The 12,487-nt window shown below is 44.8% G+C and overlaps 1 protein-coding gene across 3 annotated transcripts in view; it reads right to left on the bottom strand.

The window, feature by feature from the left end:
* Window positions 1-251: 251 nt before the first annotated feature.
* The window catches only part of MTR (5-methyltetrahydrofolate-homocysteine methyltransferase), a 108,815-nt gene continuing 96,579 nt past the window's right edge, over window positions 252-12,487 (bottom strand). For all 3 annotated transcript variants that reach the window (XM_010384679.2, XM_010384681.2, XM_010384680.2), the window contains 6 exons: window positions 10,946-11,101; window positions 8,947-9,143; window positions 6,045-6,245; window positions 5,054-5,246; window positions 3,480-3,592; window positions 252-3,039 (listed from right to left, as the gene is read on the bottom strand). In XM_010384679.2, coding sequence (XP_010382981.2) covers window positions 2,953-3,039; window positions 3,480-3,592; window positions 5,054-5,246; window positions 6,045-6,245; window positions 8,947-9,143; window positions 10,946-11,101 — 947 coding nt within the window. In that variant the 3' untranslated portion in view covers window positions 252-2,952. The remainder of the gene's footprint in view (window positions 3,040-3,479; window positions 3,593-5,053; window positions 5,247-6,044; window positions 6,246-8,946; window positions 9,144-10,945; window positions 11,102-12,487) is intronic.

Here is a 12,487-nt window from a genome sequence, read left to right as displayed (position 1 = left end):
AAAAAAAAAAATACAAAAAGCTAGCCGGGCGTGGTGGCCGGCACCTGTAGTCCCAGCTACTTGGGAGGCTGAGGCCGGAGAGTGGCATGGACCCGGGAGGCGGAGCTTGCCGTGAGCTGAGATTCGGCCACTGCACTCCAGCCTGGGCGACAGAGTGAGACTCTGTCTCAAAAAAAAAAAAAAAAAAAAAAAAAAAAAACTGTATTTGACATGTAGAAACATTAACTACAAAACCACCATACCAAATTTTAGCTTATCATTCCACTTTGCCTTTATTTTTTATATTTAATATTAAGAACATATTTAATATGTACAAAACTCTTATCTATTAGTCATAAAGCATAATATATTAATAGTATATAATAACACTCGTAAGTCTACCAGGAGGAACCAGAACAGCCGCATAACTTGACATCTACCTATGTGCTCCTGTACCTTTCACTTCCTCCTTCCATGGGTAATTACTATGCTCAATTTTGGTTTATCATTGTTACCTTCTTTTTTAATAGCATAGTTTTATTGTATATGTATGCTTAGACTACATATTCTTTGGTTTTGCTTGCTTTTGAGCTCAATAAAAATAGTACACCACATGTGGTCTCTTTGAACTTGCTACTTTTCCTCAATATTTTCTGAGATTCATTCTTATTGTTAGCTATAGCTGTAGTTCACTCATTTCCACTACTGAATAATATCCTGTAGGATGAATATATATATATCTAATTATTCACCTATTTTCCTCCAGACATACATTTCACTTTCTCCAGTTATGAACTATTATAAATACGTTATATGAACATTCTTACCCATTCCTCCTAGGGGCCACATACAAGAGTTTGCTGGACGTACAGGTGGGAGTTGGAAGCAAGATCATAAGGTCTGCAAGTGTTCAAGTCTGTGAGGGAAAATTGTTTTTTAAAGCAGTGGTGCCTGTTCACACATCCACAATGTTGTACAAGTCCCTACAGATCTAACACCTGGTATTGTCAGACCCAACTTTTGCAAATCTTATGGATATAAAATGGAATCTCATTGTGGTCCTAATTCGTATTTCCCTTACCACCAATGCTACAGAACATCTATTTATTTAAAAGCCCTATTTATTTCCTCTTGTGTAGTCTTCTCTATTTTTCTATTTTTTTTTAAACAGGAATTCTCTATATTTGTGATTATGAATCCCGTGTCAGTTATTTGTATTATAAATGTCTTCTCAAGTTGTGGCTCATCTTCTCACTTCAAGTGTTTGCTTAATGTAAGTCTTTAGTTTTAACAGAATTCACTTAACCACCTTGTCATTTGTGATTACTACTTTATGTCTCAAGAGATTCTTTCCTGCCCTAAGGCTTTTTTCATCCAAACACTGACAATTTTTGCTTTCTGTATTAAAGCCCTTAACATATTTGGAACTTATCATTGGGTAAGGTGAGATACATTAAAATTTCTTTTTTTCCCACATGAATAGCCATTGTTCTGAGACTACTTAGGGAGTGAGCCTTCCTATCCCCACTGACCTGCCATGTCACCAGGTCATTTTGCAAAGGTCAACATATGCCTACCAAGTTTCTAGGCCCTTATTTTGTTCCCCTGCTCATAATGCCTGCCTCTGCACCACATGACACTGTCTTGACAACGAAACTTGGTATCACATAGGCTGCGTCTCCTCAATCTTTCCTTCATATTTAGAAGCATTTGGTAATTTTAAGTCCTTTGCTAATCCATATAAACACCTGCTTGTTTCATTCAATAAAATCTCTGCTGGAATTTCCAATGAAAATGGTATTAAATCCATAGATCAATTTGGGGAGATCTGATACTTTTACAATCTTTAATATTCCTATTCATGAACAAAGACAGTTTTTCATTTGTTCCTCCCTTGCTTCTTTGTCTTCATCCTTCAAATCTCAAATCAGGACTCCAACGCTACCTTCTCCTGAATATTTCCACCACCATCTTCAAGTAGGATGAGTGTATATTTTGCATGCAAATTTTTGAGATAACTGCAATCATCCAAGAAAAAGATGACATGGGTGAGTTTGAGGCTTGTTGCTTGAGTGGTGGCATCATTCTTCATTATTGAATACATTGAGAATTGGAGGGGGAATAAGATGGTAAGAAATGAGTGATGTTATGCTGCCCACCTGTCCAACTATGCACAGGATATCAGAGCCCAGCTGAGAACCTGCTCAATCCGGAAAACAATGAGAAGATGTTAACAATCCTTAACAGTAACTTTCCTCATTTCCTTTTTGTTTCCTCAGGGGCACGGAAATATGAAATTATGGGAGGATGAAAACGCCCAGAGAGCATGGCTGCTTGACCACACTGGGGCAAACGGCTTCAGTGTTTCTGACAAGCAAGCATCGTGAGAGCATGCCTTTTGCCAAAGGCAGTTCTGCAACCATTTAATCCAGCCTTTAGAAAATGAGGTCTTCCGAAGAGAACAGAGCTACACCTTCCCCGTCAGAATCCACTGTTATAACCACTTAGATTAAAATGCCCCATTCCTCACAGTATCATTTTGTCACAGGGTCACACTTCTCTATTCAACTCAGTTTCAGGCTTTTCTTCTACAAGGAAAAAAAGAGGACTAAGTGGCCTCCTAGATTCCACTCTAAAAATAGAAAAAAGCAAGTTGACTTGCTCTGAAATGCAGAAGACCTGTCTTCAGTCTGTCGCCATCTCAGAGGGACCAGGGAAACTACAGGAGCCCTGCTCACTGCTCTTCATGCAAGGTCCTGAAAACACAGCACCTGTTTTCCAGGCACTGTAGGAAGACCCTGCTCCTCTACAAGGTTCCACTAAATAGTCTTCGAAAACCAGAAGCAGGGAAGTATCAGTCAGATATACACAGGATTTTTGTTGTTGTTATTTTTAAGGCACTCCAGGTTGTGTTTCCTTGAGGATCATCAAGAACAAAAAAGGCCAAAAAAAAAAAAAAAAAAAAAACAAAAGTTAGTCTGTATCATATCCCAAGATGGGTCCAAGCCATTTCTCAACCTCAGCCACAGACATGTTCTTCCTCAATGCATAATCCTCAACCTGCAAAAGATGAGAAGCATTTTATTAAACCAACGTGATAAGACTTTTGGAATAGAAGTTTCCACAAGATTTGCCAAAAAACATTAAATACCTTCCATTTCTTGTCTTAATAGCAATCTACAGAGTTAAATGTAGATAGACATTTATCTGCCAAGTTGCCTTATTCTCTGGGCAGAAAAACAACATGTAGTAAACATCTGATGCTTAGAAGCTCTGTGTGTGTGTGTGTGTGTGTGTGTGTGTGTGTGTGTGTGTGTGGTTTGCATGCAGAAGTGAGGGCTACAATAGAGGTATTCTGCTGAAATCAAATTAAGACATTAACTGCAGTAAATTTCTTCATCCTTTCCCCTCACTTTATTCTCATTCACATTTAAAATGAAAGAGGTTCTAGAATTTCATTTGAACTAGCGAAGCCACATATAATGAAACAGCTAGCTTACCTGATCCTTGGAAATCTTCCCCACAGCAAAATATTTGGACTTCAAATTGGAGAAGTAGAGGCCTGAGACTGCTGAAGCAGGTGCCATTGCTAATGATTCTGTTAACCTAATGCCTAGAGAGAGCAACACGGGGAAAATGCTTATTGACTTAGTGTCTAGCACAGGGCCTGCAGCTGGCAGGCACTCAATGAACTCTTGTGGAACAAGTGAACCAAAGTGAACTCATGCCTTCTAGGTAGACACATGACACGGCATGAAAGCTGCGATAAGTCTAGCAAATTCCTGCCAGGTGAAGAAACAAATTGGGGACATGCAGATCTCCTCTAACCCAGAGGGAGAGGCCTAGGAACGACTCTATACTCCTACCTCCGGCCATCCCAGATCAGTTACAGGCACCCTGATTTGCTCCTAAGCCTAGACCTTCTCAGGCAGGAACTCTGCCCTTGGAGATGAGAACACCAGCTGAAGAGCTCTCTACGGGCTCTGGGCGGCCACTGGTACTAGGGATGACTGACAGCGCCAGTGAACAAGGAGCCCACAACATTGTGAGAAAGAAGAGACAGTTTTCCTTGGGATCTGCCAGCTCAAACAGACCCTCAAGGATATCTATTCGAAGCCACTCGTTTTATGGACGAGGAAATCGAGCAACACGAAGGATGAGCGCTTTGCCAGGGCTGCCCAGCTAGCTTACGGCAGAAACAGGACGCAAACCCAGATCTCACGACTCCTAGAGTCAGTGTTGTTCCTGCTGAAGCAGATGCAGCGCTGCTCATGGTTTCTCACTGAAATCTGGATGCCTTTATCAGCTTTGATGGCATGCTTTCTATTAATTCTGCTGAAAATTGTAAGCTTAGCCTGGGCCATCTCAACCACATCAACTCTGCAGTAATGACAGAACCAGCACATCAATGTGACAATGTGCAGCCACAGAACCACAAGCAATTCAGCTCTAGGCACAGGACGCTGAGGCTGTGTGTCGGCGTCTGGGCCTTTGTCTCAGAAGGGCACATGCCAGCTTCTCGTTTTCTGCTATTAGAATCAATCCACAGGCAAAACATAACAGAGAATTATGATTACAGATGAGTATAAATGTTAGTATCAGGCTAAAAGTAAAGAGAAGAGAGGGCTGAAGGGAAGGCTGGGCGCTCTGCAAGACCAGTGCCCAGGGACACTATCCATAAGCAATGGGACAAGAGCGTGAAGCACATGAGGTTACTGAGGGACAAAGGTCGGTCTCTAAGGGAAGGATTAAAGACGTGACCATGCCTGTGACAGGAAACTGGTGCAGGAGAGACACGGGATGGTATATGTAAGCTAAACTCCCATCTGTTGTAGGCCAAGAGGAAATAATTTAAATTGAAATTTCCAAAACTGCTGATGTAAGAATACTAATCAGTAATACTGAAATAAAATGCCAGAATAAATAGCTACCAGTGAAAAAGAACAGCAAAAGGGACAATGTGATGAGAAGCCCTTCCATTTTAAAAACATGTTTAACCCTCAGTGCCATTATGTTGATAAGACTCTATCTACTGAAGAAGGACCACAGGAACCCGCAGCCTTCTGGCTCATACCCGTAGACTGCTCGATGTCCGCGAGTCTCCACATGGTGAGCTTCTCGGTGTGGTCGGGCTGGCTGGGGTAGCCGGGAGCCGGGCGGATGCCCTCGTACCGCAGCCTGCGCAGGTCTGCGACGTCCAGCTGCTCACTGCCACAGTAGGCCCACAGTTCTCGGCGAACCCTTTCATGGAGCTCTTCTGCAAAGGCCTTGGGACCCAGGGCACCAGGCATGCTTAGGCAGTGGTGGGGGCTCACAGCACCAGTGCAGCCTCCACCCGCTGAATCACAGCCATGAGGTCAGCCTCCCTCATCTGGACCACAGCCAGCGGAAATTTGGCAAGAGGGAACAGGCTGGATTCTCTATTGGTTTGTACGTTCATTAGCTGCTCTGCAGTTCAATTTTGGCCTCAACCTGAGCTCTGAAGGACCACCCTTAATGACCCGAGGATTTTCTACCTTAAAACTTAACAATTTCCCTAAAGGTCAATCCAAAGCTCCACTGGCCAGAAAGAGCAGCTAGGACCATACAGCTGCTAGTCCCTCCACTGTTCACTGCAGGAGAAGGGAGAGGCTCTCCCCAGGGCCAAAGCCACCCCCATTCCATGCATAGGAAGATGAAGAATCTATAGACGACACCAGCATTACAATGAGGTGCTCTGAAATAAAAATTTGTTTTTAATTTTTTGGGGTACTGAGGAAAATGTCATATCACAACAAGCAAAGAGAGACAACAGAGATAAGGCAGAAGTAAAGGCTCTAAGAGCAACAGCCAATTATGGCACCATTCAAGGTTTTTCTTTGCCCCAAAGATAAGGTACACAAGCAATCTGGGGATACATAATATTAAAATATGTGTAATGTTAAAGTCAGCAGCATCCAACTCAAGAAAAAAAAAAAAAAAAGACACTGGTTCTAAGGGTTGATCAGTTTTCAGGCACCCACCCCAGGCTCCCTACCCTACCTGGCCTCTGTCCTCAGCCCCTTGCCACGATGCCCCTGCCTTACCTCTGCCAGCCGGTCCCCCAGCGCCTTGACCATGATGCTGCTGTAGTCGTCACCGTCATCCTCATAGGCCTTGCTCAGTTCTTCCACCCCAAAGCAGGCAACGGCAAACAGGCCCAGGTAGTCACGGATGCCAGAATGCAGAGGAGCAATGAAGTCCGAAAGGCAGTAGTATGGCTCCGTGCTGGCAGAGTCCTTCTCGGCCTTAAAACCAAGCAGTGTGCAGGGGTGCCATTAGCAGGAACGTGGCACCAGCACACCATGAGGAGCAATCAGGCAGCTTCAAATGAGCACAAGCTTCACAACACACAGATGGCAGCCTGTATTGTGCACTGTTATATCCCCAGTACTTGGAATGGTGTCTGACACATAGTATTCAATAAATATTTGTAAGATAAACAAATGAAATGAGATTTTAAAAAATGTATGACATGACGTAACATAAACAGTCAAGACAGCAGCTCATTTCGCTCATTCCCGCACGGACCAAACATTTACTGAATGCCTTCAGGCACTGTGCTGACGTCACGGTTTTTTTTTTTTTTTTTAAGTTTGTCCCCAAGTGTTTTCAATTAAGTCCAGCAACATGTTTGAAAGAGATCCAATAAACAGAAGCGCCTCTACTCTGCATCAACTGAAGCAGTTCAAACAACACACTGCTGGGGTCAGCAATGCCCAGGCCACGTGCTGGCTGACATGTGGGGTGGAGTCGGGGGTCATTCAGGAGCCGGCTGAGGACACCAGGGCCGGCCGGGCACCAAACCAAGAATTCAGCAGGATTTGCTTCTGGATTCTCTCCACAGCCCTGCGGCCTATCCTCCCCCATTTTTCACCCCTCAGCTGATAAGCAACTCTTCCCTGCAACTAAGGTAACAAATAAGGTCTTATACATATTTAAAAAATCAATAAATATTTGCTGAGAAGGTAAACAGCTTATAACTAATACTCATTCAGTGGTTACTCTATGCCTGTTCTTGGCACTTTATATGAATTACTATTTAACCCCTTCAGCCACCTTGTGACATAAGTGATACCATCAGCTCCATTTTACAGACCAGAAATCAGGGGCACAGGAAGCTTGATCAACTGGCCCAAGGCCAGAGAGTGGGAGGGCCAGGGGGCTGGTACCACAACCCATGCTCCTGCATATATGATACTGCTTAGGACTGAGCAATTAATGAGTGGCCAACCAGACACTTCACAGCTCGCTGCCCACCGTGGAAGCAAGTGCAGCTTCACTGACACAGGGCAGGAAATTGTTAAGTGCAGGCGAGGAGGTGTTTGGTAACGGCACACAGGAATGTCACAGAGCTGAGGGAAAGCTGTGCATGGGGAAGCCGTTTTCCATGTACACTTGGCCCATCAATTACTCTTTGCTAACAAAGGCCAGAGGGGGACCCAACACTTCCCTGCACCACAGGAGAGACAGATCACAGAGCCCCATGGTACCTTAGAAGAGACAGCAATCAGAGCCTACTCAGAAGAGCAGACTCCCAGAGTAACAAGGCACTGCCACCAGAATGTTCCAGAGTGCACTGGAGGAATCACTCCTCCTGAGAAATCACTACCTGGGTAGGTAATATATGTGCCTGGCCCAGTTCCCCTCTCCAAAGGCTATTAAAAAGGTGAACTCTGAGAATTCATTCTATTAAATGCCCTAATATGTCACAGACTGCCTGGACATGAATGGTACTGGAAGTAAAAAGAGATCACAGAGGACACAGGACTTGAAAGATGAAAGACTGGGCTGGAGCAGAGGTTTCTGAACACAGTTATGTCTGTAAAAGAAAAGCCACAGATTCCCTCGTAAGGAGGGGCTGGAACTTAACATTAGAACCCCCATACCTTGTATTCTGTGGTGTCTGAGCCTGGGTGCATACAGTAAGGATTTACTGAGCCTGAGTGCGTATGGTAAGGACGTAGCTGTCCTTGTTTAACTCTTCATGGTACTGTTTAAGGCCCTAAATTTAAGAATCCTTTCAGCTCTTGTTAATGGTCAAAATATCGATGATTATGAATTATATTGTGGTTGGGATTAAAATGCGCCACTATCTTCTTTGTTTGCTTGTTTTTTAGAGACAGGGTCTTGCTCTGTTGCCCAGGTTGGAGTACAGTGGCATGATCACTGGGCTCAAGTGATCCTCCCACCTCATCCTCCCGAGTAGCTGGCTGAAGGAATACAGGCATGCACTCCCCAATGCACGGCTCATTTTTAAATTTGTTTTGTAGAGGCAGGGTCTTGCCGTCTTGCCCAGGCTGGTCTCACACTTCTGGGCTCAAGCAATCCTCCCACCTCAGCCTCTCAAAGTGCTGGGATTACAGGTGTGAGCCACTGTGTCCAGCCAACACTGTTATTTCTGAATGACTGAAAATGGCATTAAAACAGAAAGAATAATTTACTGCAAATTATTAAATTTGTTAATGACTGGTGAATTCTGGCTCCAATTCTTGATTAAGAAACTCTTTTTTACAGCAGCTAAAGGGACATGCATATGATATCTGCCTTTTCAAAGGTGGCGGGGATGAGAGAGAAGTTGCTGGAAGAGTCTGTTCTCACCACTCAAAAGAAAAGAAGTCAGCACAGTCAAAGAACAAGTGAGTGTTCTCTTTCTTCAGAAGCTAAGAAGACTGAGATCCTGACGTGTGACCACCTGAGACAGCAGCAATGGTCCTCATCTATCCATGGAACATGACATGAAATGCCTCACTCCTGCTGAGTGGCCCTGCCTCTGACACCCATGGTGGTGCCTTCGCTCCCCCATCCTTACAGATGGCTTGGGCTTGGGCGTGTGACTGGTCATCTGGGAGCAGGTAAAGCAGACTCTCATTTATGCAAAGCTATTTTGTTTAGTGCTTAAACTCACAAGTGAAAGCAGCGTGCTGGCTGTCAGTACACCACCCATACCTGTTGCCTTAACCCATAGAAGGTGGCTATGGGCTCTGCAGCCTGGGGCACGGCACTCTCTGTGTACAGGTGAATGTCGTCTTGGATACTCTGTGCTGGCCAGAACCCAACCACACCCCGGGCTTGGAGTTTCTTTTGATTAATCAGTGTGTTCAGCATATTTTGAGCATCATCGTAGACCTTTTTGGCCTCTTCACCTATTAGAAAAACATAATTAGAATTCACTTAAAGATACCGAAAATAACCATCAAACAATGCTTCTTTTAAAAGCCATTACCCCTCCTCAGACACCTTCCCTCTTCAGGCTTCTCCATTTTCCTCAAATGCTTTCTGGTGTTTGCCATTGACCCAGCTTAAAGTGGAACAGCCAGGGTTTTGTGGTTCCTGCTAAGTGCAGCTCCCACAGTCTGCTTCTCCCAGTTCAAGCCACTTAAGTTTTCCATTGGACAAAAAGCAGAGAGCCAAAGCTGTGGCTCCCCAAAGCATTCTGTCAGAGGGGACGAGAAAAAGCAGGCCAATTCCTCACTCACTGATGTTCCTCATGCATGTACAACTCCACTGACTTCTCAGTGACCTCTGGGAGACATGACCCGTGCTTCATATTCTGTGGTGCTTTTAATCCCAACCACAATATAATTCATAACAATTGATATTTTGAACATAACAACATCTGAAGGGATTCTTATATTTGGGGCCTTAAACAGTACCATGAAGAGTTAAAAAAGGACAGCTACATCCTTACCATATGCACTCAGGCTCAGTAAATTGTTACTGTATGCATCCAGGCTCAGACACCACGGAATACAAGGCACGGTGCATACAAGGCACAGGCCATGTCCCTTAGAGGTCACTGTGAAGTCAGTGGAACTGTATATGAACAGGGAACGTCAGTGGTAAGGGGTGAAGTATGGCCCAGACCCTCACACGTGCCTTCAGTGCTCCACCTGGCTGGCCTGCTCCCGGACCTGCAGTGCGAGCGAGGCTCCCAGGACACCCTCTCAGTTTCTGTGTCTGTGAGACTAGGTCATCCTGCCCATGGTGAGAAGCCGGCCCTACGGCCCCTGGACAGCTCACCTGTGATGATTCAGGGGCAGCACACTGAGAAGCCCCTTGCCCACCATCACGTTCCTGGCTACCTGAGAGCTCCTGAGTCTCAGCATCCTAACACGTACACCCAGGCCCACCCCCCATGGGAAACTTGGCAATAATTTGGTTTCTAGGCTCCTCTCAGCCCTAATCCCATGCTTCTGTGAGCCTACCCCTCCCTGTTGCTCTGATCTGGCTACTACCTGATCCTTTGAATGGCTTTGCATTTGGATTCTGTGTCTCTGTTGGTGGATTCTGGGGTGAGGCTAGAAGTGAGAAGTGGGGGGTAGTAATTTATCACCTCACCTACTTCTCTAGTTACACCCCAAATTCCCATTCCCTCCCCAATGCTCCAAGCACAATGGGCTCCTTGCAATTCCCCAAACAGGCACATGTGCCTATGACTTCTCACACTGTCTCCTCTACCTGGAATGTCCTTTTCTTCAACACCATATCACATCCACAGTTCCAGCCATGGCAACTCCCACTGAATCCTCAAAAACAGTTCAAACACCACCTCGTCCAGGAGGCCTGCCCTGACTACCCAGTCTGAGCTCTGTCTCCTCTTGTGTCCATAGGAGCCCAGGCAGGGCCCATTACTATTGACTGTGCCAGCTAGTCGGGTGCTTGATGGCAGGGATTTTGTTGTCTTCCATTTATCCCTAGTGCCCAAAAAGTAACTGACGTCAATAAACATGCATTAAAAGAATAAAGTAGATACCAAATTTAGCTGATATAATAAGGACCAATCTAGCAGTTTGAAAACATTAAAAAGTTGGGCAGGTGAGCAATATGAAAGCAACTGTAATCTGCACAATCCAAATCCGCTGGCTCCTCACCGATTCCAGTCTTCAAAGTCACAATCCTACATCTTGAATATCAGAGGCAGAAAGGAAGGATATACTGCACTAACCTACTGTTTTGTCGTTAAATATCTTGGGAAAGCCTCGATTCGGGTACTTGCCCCGGAGCTGCCAGACATCAAAGAAAGGCTTCCAGTCAATGTAGTCCACCAGCTTCTGCAGGTCATAGTCTTCAAAGACCTGGGTCCCAATAAACGTGGGCTTCACTACAGGAGAGAAGTATGGTTGTCAATGCTGATGCTGGCACCCTGCCTGATGGAGGCCTCCCTGCCAGCTCCTCACTGCTCTGCCAACTCCCACGCTCTGCCTCCCTCCTGTCACCCGTAGGAGTTGTTTTACAAAGAGGGGAACTTTAAATTATCGTGGAGAAGGAGTAATTCTGCATTGAGTCTTAAATAAAACTATTCTTCACATGCAGCTGACTACACCACCCTTGGAAACTGTTCCCTCAATCCTTCCATCCCCAACCCCCGCCCAAGAAGGAAAGACAAGACGGGTTAATCCTCACTTATACAAATGAAGACAAGGTGAATGTGAAGAACACTCCAGAAAGACATGGAGAGTAAGCCACTTATGTAAAGTTTCAAAACCGGAAACAATTATCTAGATTGCCTGATACACATGCCCAGTCAAAATATAGGCGAATGAAGTCCCAAATTCAGGACTGCTGTGCTTTCTGCAGGGGAGGAAGGGACACACGTGGGACTTCCAATACGTATTCTTCAATACATAATCCTCCACTCTGCCGAGCACGTGTGTAGCACAGATGTATGAGCAAGGAAAAGCTCACTTATTACCTTGGAAATATGGATTCAATTAATATAACCTCTGTTCACTCTGTATTGTTTCATTTTTAAAAAATCAGATGGTAGGTTATGTCTTAAGCTGGCTAGTAGGTAAACATGGATGTCAATATATTGTTCTTCATACCTCCTGGTGAGTCTAAAATATACCATAATTTAAATAATGGTGAAGACTTCAGAGACAGATGGTGCTGCTGGGCTTTCTGGGGCAGGTAGAGCAGCACTGCCACCTGCCCTCCAGCCCATAGTGTGGTCTGCACCTGGGACTCCGGTCTGACATGGCAGGATCAGGCTGGAATCTAAGGTGTTGGCCCCACTGCCATTATCTGAGCCTTCCTGTCTCTCTACTTTCTGATTTGTAACCATGGATCAGAGAACTTCCTACTCTACCAATCTCAGGGGCTCTGGGAGAACACAGAAGCTTCTATTTTTCTCTCATTTGACTTCTTAATTCTGCCTGGAAATCTCTACCTTTTCATATTTGTTCACAGTAGCCTTTTCCCATTTGTTCCTCATCATCCTTCTACTACACAGGACAATCCCTTCTTTGGAAATATCCTATTATGTTGGTTTGTTGGCAACAAAGTCTTTATGGTCCCCTTAGTAGAGAAACTAAAAGGAATCTACAGATAGACCCTTGATTCAAGCGTCCTCTCACGTGGGAAGGCAGAGCGAACGTGCTGCTGCAGAGCCACTGATGGACTCTCTCTTGACCAAGATTGTCTTCCAGAGTTTAAGAAATGTTTGCGGTTTTACCATCAGGGCCTTAAAAGAAGACCCTCTTTTATC

This window comes from Rhinopithecus roxellana, chromosome 8, assembly GCF_007565055.1.
Source record: "Rhinopithecus roxellana isolate Shanxi Qingling chromosome 8, ASM756505v1, whole genome shotgun sequence".
Lineage (NCBI taxonomy): Eukaryota > Metazoa > Chordata > Mammalia > Primates > Cercopithecidae > Rhinopithecus > Rhinopithecus roxellana.
The sequence above is the reverse complement of the archived record's forward strand: the minus strand, read 5'-3'. Positions and strand labels throughout refer to the sequence as shown.